Source organism: Mytilus californianus, unplaced genomic scaffold, assembly GCF_021869535.1.
Source record: "Mytilus californianus isolate M0D057914Y unplaced genomic scaffold, xbMytCali1.0.p SCAF_2, whole genome shotgun sequence".
Taxonomy (NCBI): Eukaryota; Metazoa; Mollusca; class Bivalvia; order Mytilida; family Mytilidae; genus Mytilus; species Mytilus californianus.
Window position 1 is genome coordinate 35,634,512 of NW_026262668.1, and position 19,111 is coordinate 35,653,622.

Consider the following 19,111-nt stretch of genomic DNA (forward strand, 5'->3'; position numbering starts at 1 on the left):
TTATGGTGAACCACAAGTGGTAGGTCAATGATATTTGGTATGCAGTTGTATTTGCATTGGCACATCTCTTTTGCATGGAGATATTTCGGCTGTGCCCCCTCAGTCATTGACTGTGAAACTTTTGCTTAGTTTACATGTATTAGTTTGTGATTAGGTCAGTTTATGGGGAACCACTAGTTTACACAGGAGTTGTATTAGACAGGTTTCTTGTTCACACAGGGGTTGATTTAGACAGGTTTAGTGTTCACACAGGGTTTGATTTAGACAGGTTTCACTGTTTATCAATTTCATCCACTTAAAAATGTTAAGAAAATAATAAAAGTGACAACAACTACATTATAAAAATATCTAAGTAGGTAACATACATGTATAAAGGTATGAAAATGACATATAAAAATAACAAATGTCTTAAAGCACGAGAACAATATATCTTTAAATGTTGAAATGAACAGTAATAGTTCTGTATTTATTTAATTTTGAACAGCTACTAATAGACTTAGGTTTTGTCAGTTTGAATATAGAACCAGTTGTATATGAATTGGAACTAGACTATATCATTCAGGTTTTTTACTGTAAATTTTATATAGTTTTAGTTGTGAAAGTGCAAACATCTTTTTTCTATTGTTCTTGTTTAAAAGTATTCTTTATGTTGATAACAAAAAGATAATTCTTCTTCCATTTCATTTTCACAAAACACTGCAAACATGGAAGACAACATGGATTATTTCACATGAAAACAGGGAATGGAATTGTACATCATACCATAATATGGTTTCAGTATTATTTACCAGGTTTAGCTGATTTATTGTTGATGGAGAAAACCTTAGTACCCAAAGAGAATCAACGACCTTCAAGTGATATTGAAGGACATGATAAAAGCTTAATGTCAGATTGATGAACTAAATAGGGTCAAGTCAATATTCTGAATTATTTTACATGTAACCAGATCAGTTTGATGTAATTAAGACAATTTTTATCAAAAATTTGATTTCCGAAACTCGTTACAGCGGTGATTAACCATGGATTTTTTTCTGTCCGAAGCTATAAGTTGATATATTAATTGCAATCAAAACAATGATTGAAAATCATTTTTGACTGAGATCATAACATTCAAGGTGAAAATTGACAGTTATAGTTTTGTTGTTTATAGATTATTGGGAATTCAGATTAGTATGTCTGGTACGCCATTAAATATTTGTAGCTTTTGAAAAGCATTAGATTTCAAAACATGTTTAGTTTAATGGCAATTGAACCCTTATTTATTATCAAACTGCAACCTGTTTTATAATAGAGTGTGTGTTTTTTTAGTTTAGGTTTTAAACAGTTTGTAGATTTTTTCTCATTCTACACTGAAAATATTTGATAGTCTATCCTAATGATGAATTGAAGAACCGTCTCTGTTTATCCAGATATATTTTTACATTCAAACTTTCAGTTGTGTGAACCTATTTTTACCAGATTTGGGTGAAGCTATGTGGTTAAGATTGAACCAAACTGTACCAGATTTGGGTATATCTATGTGGTTAAGATTGAACTAAATTTTACCAGATTTGGGTATAGCTATGTGGTTGAGATTGAACCAAATTTTACCAGATTTGGGTATAGCTATGTGGTTAAGATTGAACCAAATTTTACAAGATTTGAATTAAGCTATGTGGTTCAGATTGAACCAAATTTTACAAGATTTGAATTAAGCTATTTTGCTTAGACTGCTAACTGCCTTCCGATTAATTAATATCTAATGACAAGTTTGACAAACAAGAACCAATACCAAGTGTAGAGAGTTTTAAGGATGACAAAGCTATTTATCCAAGGTTATGCATTAAACTGTCATGTCAATTTCTTTGGTTAATACTTTAAGAAAGATATGTAACAAGTAAAGACACTTTTGCATATATCATTTATGGTAAGATTCAAAGAATATACTTTGCTTCATTATTTCTAGTAGGTCCTTTATAAGATTTCAATTTAGATATCTTTATCACATTTATCTTGTAAAATGATACATAATTTTTTTTTTTGCTGTGTTTAATGTTTGAAAATGAACTATCATCACTAGAACTATAACTACCAGGAATATTTTCTAGTATTGTGTTTTGTCCTGAAATATGTGTCCATAAAATTCAGATTTCAGTACTATGCTCTCCCTGGCTTCAATGCAAGCATCGTAAATCTACTCATTTTTAAATTTTAAAAAAATTGATTGAGGTATGAAGGTAATAATCAGTTAGGTATCTTCATCAATAATTTATACTACATCAATTACAATCAAGTATTTTTTTCACTGAAACAAACTTAATTAGAATATTTCATATAGTAGTAGTTTTATTTTCGATTGATTTTCACTGAGATGAATGCTTTAGATAAATTAAGTCCCTTATGAATTATCACCTATTGATGATGTTAATTACAAAATAGATAGAAGGTTTATTTTATCTTTGAGTTTTAAAACATCCCGGAGATTCTTCTGTTTATTTTGATGTTCTAATCATGAAACACGACATTAAGGTGATGTCTTTGAACTCAATTTAAAAAAAATCCAATATAAGGCCACACCAATTGGTTTTTCATTTTTTGAAATAACTGACATCAGTTCAGAATAGGTCTTTAGTTGTCTATTTTCTTTTCTAATTTGATTTGGTTTTATAATCAAATAAAGATTTTTTTCTAGGTGAAAATTATCATTTTTTAAATAACTATTAATGATCTTATTATTTTAAAAAGAAGAAGGAATTCTGCATTATATTTAGGACCCTCACATTCCAAAAAGTTTGAAATCAACTTTGTACGGCCTAAGTTCAAAACAGTGTTGTCAGTAAGGAGAAATTAAGCTGATAAAACAGCCGAGAGCTTAATACTTTCATTTGACTTTTTAAAATTCTTTTGAAAATAATGACATTGTAGATTGTAAAGTTTCCTGACATGGGATTTCTCCATTGTGTCATTTTATGAAACAAGGAACTATTAATGGAAATGGATCTTTTATGGGATTAAATCACACGACTTGACAATAATTTAGCCATTGTAAAAGTGTGATGACCTTAAAAGATATAGCATAGTAAAACAGACCATCTTTAATAGAAATTTATTGTGTAATTTTTAAAGTATATTCCATTATATCAACAGGTGATTTAAATAGATAAATCAAGCAGAAAATTGTGATCAAGTTTACTTGGAGTGTTTTCCTTAAGTTTGACCTATATTATTATTATGCATATATGTCGCGTAAAGTTTCCGTTCCATGTGACATGACGAGATATGGCAAGATAATAGTATTTTCAGATTATACTTTCTTTCTTTTTTAGAGTTTACATATATTTGTTTTCTGAGAGAAATATTTGATACAATATTACCTATTTGCAAAAGTGCTATTTTAATTTTTGTGTAGTTGATTGTTTAATCCAAAATACTCATTATTTGATCTTAGATTTGTATTTCAAAAACTTGTTGTTTTATGATCTTGGAATTGCAGAACAAACACTAGTGGAATGAAATAAGAATGGCATAGCAGTATGATCTGGGTTTTTTTTGTGTGTGTAAGTATGTCCAAAGAATAAGAATCCAAGGTTAAAGGACAATAAAACATTTTGCAAATAGATGTTTTCTTTCACTAACTTAACCATCTAAATATCAATTTCAATTTTATGAGTACACTCAGAGATAATGAAAAAATTGAAGAGTACTATAAAAATCATTGTAAACATGTTTTCCTGTTTTTCTAATATCGTTTTTTTTGTGAACATGTGCCTACGGGAAATCATTGTAAGCAGATGTCGTTATCACCAAATATCATTTTCTTGAGTATATCAGATTAATTTAACCATGTAACCATGGTAATAGTGTACGGTAAATTAAATGTGAACAACTATAACTTACGTAAGAATAAAATAACAATATACAAAATGTACTAGTATTCACAATATGAGAAAGACTGGAAATGGCACTGTTGAATAACGAGTAAGATACATTAACTGGGTCAGAGATAGTCGTAATATTTCATGGTACCTTCTGGCATCACAATCACAAGGAGTTTATCTGGTAATGTTCCAACAAATCTAGGAATGTCATCCAAAAGAAATGATTTCTTTAACTGGCCTTTGCTGCTCAGGATGTCTATTCGACCCTCTCTTTTGTCGGTCACAATAATATTTCCGTATTTGTCAATACTTATTAAATCTGGACCCTGATAAATTTCTTCCTCTGTGTCACTGTTTCCGTATTCAAAAATTAATTCTCCCTTGAGATTAAATGCTATGACAGTATTGCTTCCTGGATCAGTCACAACCAGGAGATTGTTCTTGTTGTCAACAGCAACGCACTGCGGTTTCTCTAATAAGTAGAGTCCAAATTCGTGAAAGTCATCATTTGTTATTCTTTTTGTGAGAAGACCATCCTTACTATAAAAGGCAATGTTTCCTCCTGACTTAGCGGACTTTCCATGATGGCTTCGCAATTTAGCATAACGATTTGAAGTGACTATGATACTGCCTTTATTGTCTGCAGTTACAAAATTTAGACCAAAACTCTCAATATTGCTGTCTGAAAGAATGTGACCAGTTCCATCATTTTCTAACACTCGCACCTTGAATCTGTTGTCTCCCCTTGGAATTGTCATGGCAACCTTTCCATCACTGGAGATAGAGTGAATGTTCCAACCATTGTTTACTGGTACTGTTCCCTTGACAATTCCTCTTTTCTCAAGGACATAGATCATTTGGGAACCAGTTGAGGTTGTTCCAATGATCATGTCTCCTTTGCTATTAATTCCAATCCCTTTTATACACTCTCTTTGAATTACTGCTGGAAGTTCTGTTTCTTTTTTGGGTTCTCCTAATTCAAAGCAGTTTTCAGCCTCGTACTCTGTCTTTTCAATTTCTTCACTAAATTTAACATTTCGAAAACTCTCACTGTTGTTACTTGCACTGAGCATGTCTGAGTCTGAACCACTGTTATACTGGCTTTCTTGAGCTTGGTTGAATATTTCTTCTAGTTCCGGTTCAGTATTTTCAGCAGTATCACTTCCATGGCTATTATGGCCATTTTCCAAATTCAGATGATAAATATTTGCATTAGAATCCTTATGATGTTCCGTTGTATCAGTTCCCTTTTCAGACAATTCTCCAAATAAATTGCAGATTGTTTCCACAGTAACATTTGGTTTTGTTAATTTAATTGTCATTGTTTCAACTTCATCTGTGCCTAGTGTTTCTTCACACAGCTCACGAATTCGATAACCAACTTTCTTGCGTAGGAAGACCTTTTCTTCATAAGAACCATAACTCAGTAAATTCTCTGTGAATTCTTTCACCCCATTAATAGACTTCAAATGCATCTGGATGTCATATCGCCTATTTGCTAATTCATCCTTTTTCTGGGTATTTCGTTTGTTAACTTCTTCGATGAGCATATTTTCATACTCTGTGATTAAGTCTGACAAAAACTTCGTTCGTTTTTTCACAACTTTGTGCAGTTCTTTTGTTTGGTTTTGAATGACCTCTTCACTTTCGTCAAGTCTGTGTAATGCATCGTTCAATTCTTTCTCATCATCGTTTAATTCTTCCAAAGGATCTTTGATCTTGCTTTCAAAATGTCCAGCAACAGTTGTCAGTTCTGCACAGCGATGGTTGCCATGGTTATTCACATGGCAGTCAGCACAAATGAGCAAGTCACAGTCAATACAAAACACAGCACCAATATCCATAGCATCATAAAGTTCACAGCACTTTGGAATCACATGACTATTTTTAGCGAATCCTTCCTCCTGCTTACTTTCCACACGAGCATCGTACTCATCAATTGAAATCAGACTGTGGTTATCTGTTTCCTCAGATGTTTTATGGGATTCAGAACATGCTGAACACAGAGCATTTTGACACACATCACAGAAAGTTACCGCGTCTACAAAGTTTCCAGCATTTTTACAAAACCAGCAAAGTGTCTGAGGTTTTAGATTGGTTGAACTAGACACTTTTGAAAGCCTCCTGGCAAGAATATTCTCAGGTAAAGGTGCAGCATCTTGTTCGTTCTGGATTTCAGTAGCGCACACTGGACAAGGGAAGTAATTATCTTCATCGATATTTTTGTCAATATGTCCAGATATGCATGGATTACAGAAAGTATGAAGACATGGAAGGAATTTGGGTTGTTTGAATTCCTCTTCACAAATAGGACAACAAAGGTACTGTTGTGGAATGACCAGTTCCGTCTGCTCCAACTCCATTCCGTCTGGAATATAATGATATGGAAATAAATATGAATTGTTATTGTACTGCAGGGTTTGAACTGTTGATATTTTTTAATTCTAACTTAACAGGACCTTATGTATCTAAAATCATAAACCAACACAAGAAATTATTTGTCCGCTTCTTAGTGATTAATATTTCATTTTTGAAAATTCACTTGCATTTAGAACAAGTATGACAATGATAGAGTACTTTGACAAATAAATAGTTTATCCAAAGACATAACACGCTGATTGTCATTCATCAGTATGGAAGAAGTCATCTGTTATATGTACACAATTTCAATGTGCAGAGTTATTTAATGGTTTAGCAAATATCTATGATTTAAATGCACTTTATTTTCACTTTACTTATGTAAATGAGTGGATTTTATTGAAGTACAATTAGAAATGATATAAATAAGAACCTTTTGATTCTAGCAGCTATATAATGTTTGTCCTCCTTGTCAAGATTTTATTTTTTAGATTACAACATGTTCTCTTTGACACAAGCCATAATGGAGGGCTAATTTTAGTTTAGGGATGTTACTAGGGACCCTATGGAAATAAAAAAAGTTCCGACCTTTTCATCATTGATGACTGAAACATATATTTTGCTTTAGCTATGATCTGATTTTTGTTTCCTTTTAATAAAAATACTATTTAGCTAAGTGCACACAACTACTGCTTGTTAAAGTTATCAGAATCCTTCCCTGCACACATCATCATCAAAATTTGCCCATCAGACAACACAAGTCTGTGTCCACACTTGCTATGTATAGTTATAATAAAAAGATACTCATAATCTTCCTTATAAATGATATAAGTCCATCTGATACTTATCCTTTGTAACATAAATAAACACCATGGTGGTTTTGTGCTACTGTTAGATGTCATATTGATTAAAAAAGCTGTTTAGTGGTAAGGCTACTGTGATGTCATATAAACAGGGCATGATATATAATAGGTGTCATTTGGTATTTTGATTTAATTAAATTATATTAATAGTATTACCATGGGTATTAAGTGTATGACTGTCAAGTGATTGAAATCTAATGTTTAATTAAAAGAATTGTGTTTATTTAGGTAAAGAAATATGTTATGATGGCCACAATCGAAGTTCAATAAGTTCTGCACTTGCTCACATTGTATGCTTGGTGGCTGTGTGTTAGCACACTACAACCAAGCATAAAAGTGAGCGGGTGCAGTAGAATTAGATTGTAAAAGCATATGAGAAACTTGATGCAGCAAGGAATATTAAAATTTAATGGCAAAGAGAGGACTTCTTTTGATGTCATTTGGGTTTGTTGTTATGCCCCTAAGTGGGGCATAATGTTTTTCGGTCTGTGCGTCCGTTTCGTTCGTCCGTCCGTCAGTCTGTCCCTCTTCAGGTTAAAGTTTTTGGTCAAGGTAGTTTTTGATGAAGTTGAAGTCCAATCAACTTGAAACTTAGTACACATGTTCCCTATGATATGATCTGTCTAATTTTAATGCCAAATTAGATTTTTGACCCTAATTTCACTGTCCACTGAACATAGAAAATGATAGTGCGAGTGGGGCATCCGTGTATTATGGACACATTCTTGTTTTCTGTGTATGTGACTATGTCATTGATTTGCTGTCATTGTTGTCATTGCTGTTTAATTCATATATTCTCTTTTTTTAATGTTTATAAATGATACTTTAAGACAGGTTCTCTTATGTTTTTATTCCAAGTTTTCTTTAATGTTTAAATCCCTCAGATATTTGATACAGGTAATAAACATCTACTTCAAACATTGATGCATATTTAAAAGAATTGAAAGGACAGTTTAGTGCAATGCATTTTTACTTGTGAAAAGTTTTTTGAAATTTAATATTCATTTTGAGGTTCCATATAGAAAAAAGACTTAAAATTAGAAAAACAATAAGGTCTTTCCTCATGTAGGTGAAACCTTAGATAATATGATATATTGAAACACACAAAAGGTAGATTTTTAACAATGATATTTGTAAATGTTTAATAGATTTTCATTCTCCTCTAATGTTTATTTTGGGAAGGAAATATATTATTTTGTCTTCTTTTAAAGGTGGTCATTGGCATTTTAAGATGATACTTTATTGATTGAGCTTACTCAAACAAGATAAAATATTTCTGTCAGTCAATTAATCTATATATCTAATTCTGGTCCATTTAAATTTTTGTTTGCCCTGCTATAACTAAATGAATGGTAGTTAATTCACACTGACCTAGCAAACTATTCCTTATTATTGACGGAATAAAAAGGGTTTAACCTTTCTTAATATCTGGAGAATATTACAAATGCGGTTCTTTACATCTTGATAAAATATTATCATAGTTTTCCATAAAAGGTGATCGTGGGATTAAAACTTGATTGAATCAGAGTAAATTATTTTCACTTTCCTGTGTAAATGAGAGATTTATCTTGTTAACTGAATTCAACAGTATATAGAGTACCAAGTAAAATGAACAGTTTTGATTCATATGTTAATATATTACGATAATATTTCGGTTTCATTTAAAAAAAATGTTATTTATAAACTGGCAACAAAGAATGTATTGTATATGTATGGAAAAAAGCCAAAACTGTTTTTCATTTGAACATTTAGTAGTTTTAATTACGTTTCCGTCACCTTTTTTTTTCAGCCATTGCAAGAGTTTTAATTTTTGATTAGTAATAAAATAAGGTATAAGTCTTAATGAAGTTTTGATTAATTTAGGATCAACAACAGCCAGATAAATTTTACACTCAAATGTAAGGTATAATAAAAAGGAAGGGGGGGGGGGAGGGGGTCAGATTCCAGACAATATACATTAGAAAAGCAAATTAAAAGTATAATGCAACATGGCTCTTATACAGATTAGTGAGGAAATGAATAAGAAAAGAGATTTTCTAAACCAATCTATGGGCAATATGAACCTCTAGCCAAAGTCTACAGTAAAGTTAGGTACTTTGGAAGGCATAGTCTGATTTTAAAGAAATTTGGAGGGAGTTCAGACACATCAAAATATTTAACTGATTGATTTTATATTAAAAGGTTGTTCACTTTTGATTGGTAACAAGGAAAAAATGTCTCACAGGAATTTTTAAACAAGCAAATGGAAAATTATCAATTAAATATTTTGAATTATATATTTGAAAGTAAATAATAACAGAATAGACTTGAATTGCAAGTCATGTAGAAACATGATACCTGTCCGAACCTTGATTTTAATTTAAAGCATGTTTTAATAAAAGCAATTATAGGTTAATTTATATATGGTGATGTTTGGGTGTTAAAACTCTTTTTAAACTACTTATATATAAAATTTTGTGGTAAATATTTTTAATTATTTTATGAGACATTTCATGCATTTAGTTCTTGTGATTTGAATCAAATTGGTCCTTTACAACTTAAAGGAATATATGAGAAATATTAAAAGTAAAATTCTTTGAAGCAGAATTTGAATAGCAAATATCGAAATTGAAAAAGCACTTAAAAGATTTAAATGGGGGTTAAAGATAGCAATTAAAGGGTAAAATTGCAGAATAAGCACAAAAAGGTGTAGGCTATTGTAAAAGTTCAGTGACCAAAATATAAATAATTTTTCTTGACTAAACTGCATTTAACATCTTATCCTAAAGAGAATGTGAATTTTATTGAAACTTCCTTTATTGTCAATTAGTTAGAATAACAAAGAATGTATTGAATATGTATGGAAAAAACGCCAAATCTGTTATTCATTTGAACATTTAGTAGGTTTTAATTAGGTTTCTACCACTTTTGTTACAATCATTGCAAAAGTTAGAAAAAGATATAAGTTTTAATGAAGTTTTGATTAATTTATGAGCAACAAAAGCCAGGTATGATATAAAGGAGAATATGGAATATTTGCATTAATTTCATTATGCATTGTGTAGATCAAATTTATGCAATTTGTCAAAGTAATTGTTAGTTGAGACTTAGATGAGAAATTAAGTAAAATCCTATTATATTGATGCTAATGTCTGGCTAAAATTTTAGTACCAGGTACTTTGAAAAGATTATGCAATTGGTCAAAGTCACTGAGATTCAAATAAAAACTTGGAGCAGATTTGAACCCTTGAACTTGGAAAATGCATTCAGTTTACAGTAATGAAGTATAAAAAAATGATTATTTGTTTTCCTCACTGCAAAATATGTTCGAATATTAAAAAAATAAATGAAATAAAATTAAGTTGAATATTAAATATAATAAGTTTGTTGGCTGAAAATGAATTATAGTCTTACCTTTGAGGTACATAGAATAGTTAAACCTAAAAATCTCTTTGCAGTGGAAAACAAACTTATCAACCTGTACTCCTACAGTGAAAGTAAAATTTAAATTTTGTGTACCTAGTGTTTATTTTGTCATTTAAATCTCCATGTTTTATGTTTGAATGTAAAGATTTGGCATACTGTCAACGAGCCTTTATTGATAGGACCGTTACCCGTTAATAACTAAACATTGGATTATTATCGGTTACTAATTGTAATAGGGGGATAATAACAGTACAGGTATTGTCAGTCAAGAGAAGGGATTATTAGCTGCCTTTTATAGTAGGTGTCTCGATTGTTAGCACCCATTTATTTATAAATAGAGATAATTGGGATGATTATGTTTGCATGTACGTGTTCCTATGGGGTATTTTAACCTGGTAATGACGCTATTTGCCATTTATAAAAGTAGATCATTTCAGCTTCCTGCTGGTGTGCTGTCAAGTGATTTGCGATAATGGTATTTGACTCCAGGGATAAAATTTAAAGTATTATAATGGTTAGCAGCAACCAGATTTAATGGGCTTCTGTCATGCCATAGGAAGAAGTCACTTGATCTGAATTAATCAATAAAATATCCCCTAAAAAGTCAGTTTGGTTGCAATTTCAGCCTTTAGTAATGTTTTTATCATCCTGTATATGCATGAAATATTTTCCACTGGACCTTTGAAAAAAATCAATCAATCAATCCTATTTATTTTTAATTTAGTAGCTTGTTAAGTTTGAGGCTATTGACTTTTACTCAATGCAACTTAAAAAGTGCTGTTGTGTCTATCAATGTTGGTTCCAGGGTTGTTTGAAATCAATTAGAAACAGAATAATAGCAGTAGTTTTGACAATTTATACCTAGCTGTCAGAATCAGCTGACTGTAACTTCAATATTTTTAATCAATAATTTTTTATTGCCAATTTGTGTTCTTTTTTTATACAGAAATGTTTTACTGATTGTTGCTGTTGTTAGACTTTAGGATTGCCCAATGAGTAACACAGGCTGAACATCATTAAATACTTTCCAGTTGTAGCCATTATATGTCAGCTAATATGTAGGCCTAAGTTTACATAATTGATCAACAATATCAAGATGCATTTTTGAAATTGTTCATACACTATTTCTGGTACATGAGTGGGTTTTTTACATACGAGTTATCAATGAAAACTATGGTATATAATAAATGAAAAAAAGATTTTTAATTTAAAATTCCAACTTAAAGTTTGAGATAAGGACTGAATTTTGGTTGGCCAGTGTTTTATTACATCAAATAAAATGAATTATGTATGGCCACAAAGATTTTATAATATGTGTTCAGCTTTGGCATTTATAAAACAAAAATGTTTGATTATTCCATTTTTAATTAAGCATTATACAAATACACCTAAGGGATATTAAATAATATGATATATAACAAATGAAAAAAAGTTTTTTAATTCAAAATTCCAATGAAATGTTTAATATAAGGACTGAATTTTGGTTATTTCATTTTTAATTAAGCATTATTCAAATACACCTAAGGGATAAATATTACACAATATAGCTTTGGCATTTAATTATAAAACAAAAATGTTTGATTATTTCATTTTTAATTAAGCCTTATACAAACACACTTAAGAGATATTACACAATTATTACAGAATATGTAGGGTTTATTGATAATAGTGTTTAATCTGGTTGATACTATTTTAGTAGGGCTTAAGGTTCATTGACCATATGAAAAAATAATTTTATTACTGATTATATTTAAACTTGGTAATGTGATTAAATCAGTTAACTGGTATTAAAATGGGTGTTGTTTGACCTTAGAATGCACAGTATTTGTGTTTTAAGAGATAAATTTTGGCTATTTTTTAAGTTTGAATATTTCTAAATGTTGCAAAAGGCTTATTCATGAGAGAGGCGTGATTTTCTTAAACAGTTGTTGTTCTTATTTGCTTTTTGTTCAAATTCCCCAGGAAGTATGGGAATATATGGTTTAACACAGTCGTTGTAATATAGGATTGGAACTTGATTGCAAGTTTTCATAAGCAGTTGATGAGAATGTTTTCTCTGTCATGAATTGTAATCTGAATTGATTAAAGGAGTAGGCCCGGTAAGACCCTTTTTGGCCCAAAAATGTAGCATTTTTACAAATTTGTTGAAATGCAAACTTTTAGCTATATATTGGAAAGTAGCATACTTCTGTTCTATAAATATGGGCTGTTTTTTACAATACAATACACATGCATCAGGTACTAGCATCATAAATTCATGCAAAGTTACTAAAATCTTCATAATTTTAGCATTTCTGCTAATTTTATGATGGTTTTTGTCTAAAATGGAAGTGACCGCATTTGTTTTCAGTCTTTGTATTTAAATATATGTTGTATTTGATGATAATACATAGCATATATAAAGGTTGAGACTGAACACTAATGTGGCCATTTACATTTTAGACAAAAACCATCTGAAAAGTGACGTTTTATGGCAATTATTTGGTAGATTTTTCATTTTAAAGCTTGAATTTGAGCATCTTTAATGACCAAATCAGTTAAAGTCTTCTACATAAACTAATTGAATCGACTGAAATAGACGTTTAAGCGTTTAAAAAATGTCAAAAATCTTTTATTTGATGTACTTTGAATTTTAGGCCAATACTAGCCCTTACCGTACCTTCTCCTTTCAATAGTTGCTATATTTGCTTAATGCAGACTGATACAGGCAGATATTTGAAGAACAGCAATGTAATCTCCAGCTTCTACTTTTCTCAAAGTGTTATAATTGAAATACTTAATGCATTACATAATAAAATCTACATTAACACATATAAAATTTGAAAATAATTTACATTTCCCTTTTCATTATTCAGATATTCCAAGCAATATCCAAGGACTTGAGTAAATGCAAATAAAGAAGATGGCAAAGAGAAGTGAAATATCACTCATACTAATCACTTAAAACATGCGTGCAGCATTTGATAATATCAAATTTGCCCTTTTCAATTTAATGAAAAAGATTATCTAAAAATATCAGATCAGCAAATTTCATAGTATTATTCTCTTGTTGACATTTCAAATGAACTATTTTCTAACAGAAATCCCTGCTAATGGCATTAAATCTGTATAAACTGAAATATACAATTAATATAAAACTCTGCTAGATTTGAAGATTGATCTTGTGATTTTCTTCATGTAGAAAGCACAATTAGACAAGAGTTTAAGCAAACAGAACTCCAACCACTGCAAGACAATACAAATATTGAATAATTCAACCATTTATCATTTAAACATTTACAAGACTATACTCTTAGCAGACTTAATTAAAACCATAGTGTAGAAATAAAGGTCTTAATGTAATTAATTGATACAAATGAAGTCTGAAAAACAACGTTTTCAATTCGACAGTTTTCAGTCCTGAACAATCTAATTACATTTTTCTGTTTAGTCTTTTTCTTAAAATAAACATCCTGGAAAATGTTTGAAATGTTTTTTTAAGATTCAGTGCATGGGTTTTAAATAATGTTAATCACAACATTATCAAAGATTTCTTGTGCTATACAATAATGCATTTAGGAAAACCAAAAGTTTTATTTTAAACCATATTGTCAAAATCCAATTAGAACCAGTACACACATACTTTTGTAGAGATATTGAAATATAGACCTGGTATGCACTTGACCTATAAAATTAAAATGGAAAGTTTTGAAATAATTGAGCTCAATTTTATCTCCCACATGGAAATAATTAGACAATTTAGTAGTCTACAAGTGGCCTCTAATGGAAACTAAACCATGTATATCACTTCTTTCAATGGAAATAGCTTTGATAATTCATATTTTCATTATCATTGTGTTTAAAGGACTTCAGAAATGTTCTACATTTTCATTAAGCACCAGTGGAATATACATTTCCACATCCGTTTAATACGGAAAAGGTCTTATGAAAAGGGGAGGGTAAGGGTGTATAAAATTCAGAGGAGAATAGCAGGGAATTTTACTTCATAATACAAAATTGTCTTATTCAAAACTGATATGGCCAATCATGCTGATATTGGTGTTTAAACAATAACAATTAATCAATCAATCATGTCATTATATACCACATCAAAGACCCATTTCACAGAAATCTTATGAGAAAAAATAATCATGAACATTTCAGTATAACTTATGATCAATTTTAGTGGTAAGATTTTTTTTTGAAAAGAGCCCAATGTCCCTTAAAAAAAATATTGACCTACAATATTGGCTGATAATTCTGTTTGTTTGGCATTTGTAACGTTCAATGAAATGCATTGCCTTAATGAAAGAACTTAAAACACTTAACAATAGTATAAAATTCAGATCCCCCATGCTCAATAGGGGAACTGACATACTTATCAACTGGTGCTATTTGATGCTTGAATCTATAGTCCACTAAACAACATGTCAAAAATATTTATGAACTACTCTAACATTTCATTAATATTGATATGCTATCAGCAAAAGAAAATTAGTTAATCAGGAAAGTGCCAATTTTGTCAATATTACATGTAATATAAGTGTTACAAACGATTTGTATGTTCATGAGGTAATTACATTTGTCATACATGTGATCCAAACAATTTGTATTAGTTTTAATGGGAAATTAGGAATTGATATCTCTGCTTGAAATATTGAGTTATTTATTAATGTATTGCATACATATTTCATATGCACAGAAACAATTTTCCATCAACTTATTTATTTTATGAATATTTAATAATCTTTAATGTATTGAATTTATATTTGTTACAATCTCCACCAAATTTAACTGTGAGTAGAGACTTTATAGACTGAATAGCAAAACAAAAATTATACTGTACAGATGCCTCCCCCTTAGTTATTGTATGAATGTTTTTCAAGTGTACAGACATCTCCCACTTATTATGATATTTATGTTGACAAATTGTACAGACCCCTTTCCGCTCTATGATCTCACACATGGGTAGCTAAAACAAGTTTTTTCTTGAATAAAAAAAGTTGAGAGGGTATAGATACCGCTTTGCCATGTTTGACCGTAACAAATGTTTTTATAAAATTTAAATGCTTTGAACAACATTCTTAACTTTATTTAACATTAATCCTGTTGACCATTTGACCATAAAGTACATATCAAATTTGATTTTATAGGTGCTATCATTCAACATGAAATGAGATAATTGACAAACCTTGTACAATTGTATCTATAAAGCCAGTGAAAGGGTTCAAAAATGTAAAAGTCAAAGATCAGGGCCGTCTAATGTTATTCATCTTAAGTTATGTCCCTTGACATACGATAAGACACAAACATTATGTTCAATAACATCAATAAATAAGGTCTAATATCTATAGGTCAAATATCAAGGCCCATCAAATGTTAATATGTAAGGATTTTCCTTACTGTTACATTGGTAAAGTGATGCTGGATTCAAATAGATTGCTTCTAGTAGGCTCTTTAAGAGAAGGTTGGTGGGATTCTTCCAATATTTTTTTCAACAAAACTCCCAATGGAGCATTTATTTTAGGTATTTTTTTATATAATCATGCCTAATTTTAATCAAACTAGTAGACCATTCATGTCTGAAATATCTATGGCCTTCATTTCTGAGCTGACAGGAATCATCCACAACCATGTTCAAATCAACCATTAAAATCAAAGCTGATATGCAGCAGTCCAAACAATAATAAGAAAAACAAGAGGATACCAAAGGATGTATAAACATCAATCAAAGAAGGAAGGACAACATTTTGACTTATTGAAAAGAATAAAAGGCAAAACGAGGCAAAACACAAAAAAATTTAGCAGCATGAACACAATTAAAAACTGAGGGTAAAACTAGTAATTCAAAAAGGTAAACAGTTTCTTCTGTAGTACTTGTTTCTCATGAAATGAAATTATTGATATTTCATGAACGAGGAAAGACAACAACAAATGGTTATTATCATCAGTCATCTGGGATTCCAATGTTCTTTGATGGTCCACAAGTATTGATGGTTGTCCTAAAACTTTCAAAGACACAACTTCAACTTAATCATTAGGAATTTTTAGGTCAGTAGTTTCCTTGTAAGCAAAAACCCATTATCATGGAAAATCTGCTTGGAAACGTAAGCTCTGATATACCCTGTCAACTGAGATAGTATATGTTAAGTCAGGACTTTGCATAAATGTTTTGGTGACTTTTTGGTAAAGGGTTGAGGAACTGTAAAAATTAAAGAAATAAAGTTTGTAACTTTTGACTAAAAGAAAAAGAACTACTTCCAAAGGATAAATTTAGTTTGATTTTTTTCAAAAACATGTGATATTTTGAAACATTAAAGATAATCATCTAATATATTTGCAGAATAACTTTGAGCATGATATGTTATACTCTTTCAGGAGTAATACTTTTTAATAATGATGATTTTATTTACATTATTTATATAAAGTCCTTATTTATCTTGCACATTTAGTATTCTCGTTTTTGAGTGCATAAATGTCACCATCCTATTTCTGGTGCAATGCAAATTGGAACAAACTGGTTTAAAAAATTAAAAGGGAAACAAGAAGTTCACTATTTCAATTAAGATTCAATGCACAAAAAAATGTTTAAATATTTACCTGTTAGTGTTGAGTATCACTTCATATCTCATCAGAATTTAATTAAAAACAAGTCGTTCTTCACCTGTCCCAGGTAAAGTGTTTACCTTGATTCAGCCAGGTGAGAAGGCTGTGGCAAAAATATTTCAACTGAAAACAAGTGATTACTGCCAAGTTATTGCCTTAATCGTAATCTTAAAGCGTTAATCATCACCTATAGATAAAATAATTTTATACCTGAAGTTCCACAGGTCGCCATGCGTTCAGAAATCGTGGAAGTTTTCTAAATGAAGACGTTCTGTCAGGAGCGTACTGCTATACAGATTAAAAACTGGTTTCCAATATTTAAATTTACATAGATTTATTGGCAGGAAGGCTGAATTTAATGTATTGATCTTTACAATTAACCTACTACAATGTGAAATAACTTTTGTCAATGGTCAGTAGACTGTACTATTAATTCATTTCAATATTAGATGGATAAATAGATGCACTTCTTTCTAAAGAGATGTTTTCAAGCATGAATTTAAAAGACATATTTTAGGCCTCAAATTTGAACCAAGTGGGTGAAGTTAGAAAATTGTGTTATTGAGATTGTTCATACCAACTGTGGGGCTAATTGTGAACTGAAGGAATAAAATATATTTAAATTTCACCATGAATGAAACGTTATTTTATCTTTTGTCCTTTGTATGGATGAAAATGACTATGGTCATGATGACTGTCAAACTAACAAGCATGTTATGACTAAATAACCCTTTACCACCTTATAGAAACAATTAAGAATGAAGTATCTGTTAGGAATTTGCATGTTAATGTCCCTGCAACAAAAAGTCGGGGGTATATTGATTTATCCAGTCCGTCTATCTGTCCACGTTTATGATATTTTGTTTGTCTGTAACTTCTCTTGCAGTTTAAATGGAAGAACAATTTAATTTTGTAGAACATTTTTACATTTACTGAAGATGTGCATCTGGACAGGATTTTGATTTTTTTTGAAATTATCACAAGACTACTGGATGTTGAACCTAGTCAATTTTGGGATATTTCTCTTGTAGGGGACAGGGTTTTGTCTGTGAAATGCCTCTTAAAATTTACAAGTTAGAACCTTTACATTTAGACAGTTATACCTGTACTGAAGGTATGAATATTGAAATGTCTGGAATTCAGAACTATTCAAAGTTGATTTAGAAAATAAAATTCAAACATAGAATAATCATGTGATTTGAAAAGGGTAATCATTGACATTTCTTTGTTGTCTGCACACTTGAAGTGAAACATAAAATATCAAAAATTAAGAGTTATTAGAATAGTGCTCAGCCCTTGCCTTTTTCTAAGGAAAAATTATTTTCAGTAAGAAATATTGCGAAAAAAAAATAAGAAAAATTACAAAAACAAAATCTTCTTTCAGGTTATATGATAAGAAATTGTGGGGTGAATGTCAATAGACACAAAGAATTAAAAAAAAATAACTACAAGATATCTAGAGGTTAACATATGGTCACTGATATGTCTTTGATTATAAATAATTCAGTTCTATGATAGTAACACCATTAGAGGAAGGTCAAAGCTAAATAAAATGTAGCTTTTTGATTTCTTGATTAAAAAAAAATTATATTAAAATAGAATTGAAATGTTGTCTTTTATTGTATCCTTGACTTTAAAGACATCTTAAAGCCAGTTGAAAAATATGTGAAAAGGAGTGATGTTAAAAAAGATCTTGAATATTGATCTCATGTTTTGAGTATCTTTTCTAAGCGTGAACACAAATTTACATATTAAAAAAAGATGAAAGATGAAAAAAATGGTAATCATGTTAAATTAGAACAAGTACAATAAGTCTTATCATAGAAGAGGACAAAAGATGTAATTTAACCAAGGTTATAGTATTGTATAAGTCTCATGACATTGGAAAGATAATTACTAAGTATATGTAAGAGACATTAATCCAAGGCTTTTAGACTATTTGCTATTACGAGTAACAAACAAAGTTGTTTGTAATGCTGAGATGACAGTTTATTATTTATTTAGAAAATGGTGGAGGTTCTAGACAATGCAGAGTATTAAATC

The 19,111-nt window shown here is 30.2% G+C and overlaps 2 protein-coding genes across 4 annotated transcripts in view; one reads left to right on the forward strand and one right to left on the reverse strand.

The window, feature by feature from the left end:
* Positions 1-19,111, forward strand: part of LOC127729778 (tudor domain-containing protein 5-like) — an 82,769-nt gene that overhangs the window by 30,921 nt on the left and 32,737 nt on the right. The window lies entirely within an intron of this gene.
* Positions 151-17,352, reverse strand: LOC127729781 (E3 ubiquitin-protein ligase TRIM56-like). 3 transcript variants are annotated; one of them, XM_052237673.1, is made up of 2 exons: positions 17,279-17,352; positions 151-6,225 (listed from the first exon to the last, which is right to left on the reverse strand). In XM_052237673.1, exons 1-2 carry the CDS (start codon positions 17,298-17,300, stop codon positions 3,977-3,979), a joined length of 2,271 nt encoding a protein of 756 aa, XP_052093633.1. In that variant the 5' UTR covers positions 17,301-17,352; the 3' UTR covers positions 151-3,976. The 3 variants fall into 3 exon arrangements, with proteins under 3 accessions (XP_052093633.1, XP_052093635.1, XP_052093634.1); XM_052237675.1 differs by lacking the exon at positions 17,279-17,352 and adding an exon at positions 17,063-17,129; XM_052237674.1 differs by lacking the exon at positions 17,279-17,352 and adding an exon at positions 10,472-10,553.

Excerpts from the sequence above, each read along its gene's own strand:
- LOC127729781 (XM_052237673.1), bottom strand. The coding sequence starts at position 17,300 with ATGGCGACCTGTGGAACTTCAG. Across the intron at positions 6,226-17,278 it reads GGCGACCTGTGGAACTTCAG|ACGGAATGGAGTTGGAGCAG; the intron begins GTATAAAATTAT and ends ATTATATTCCAG.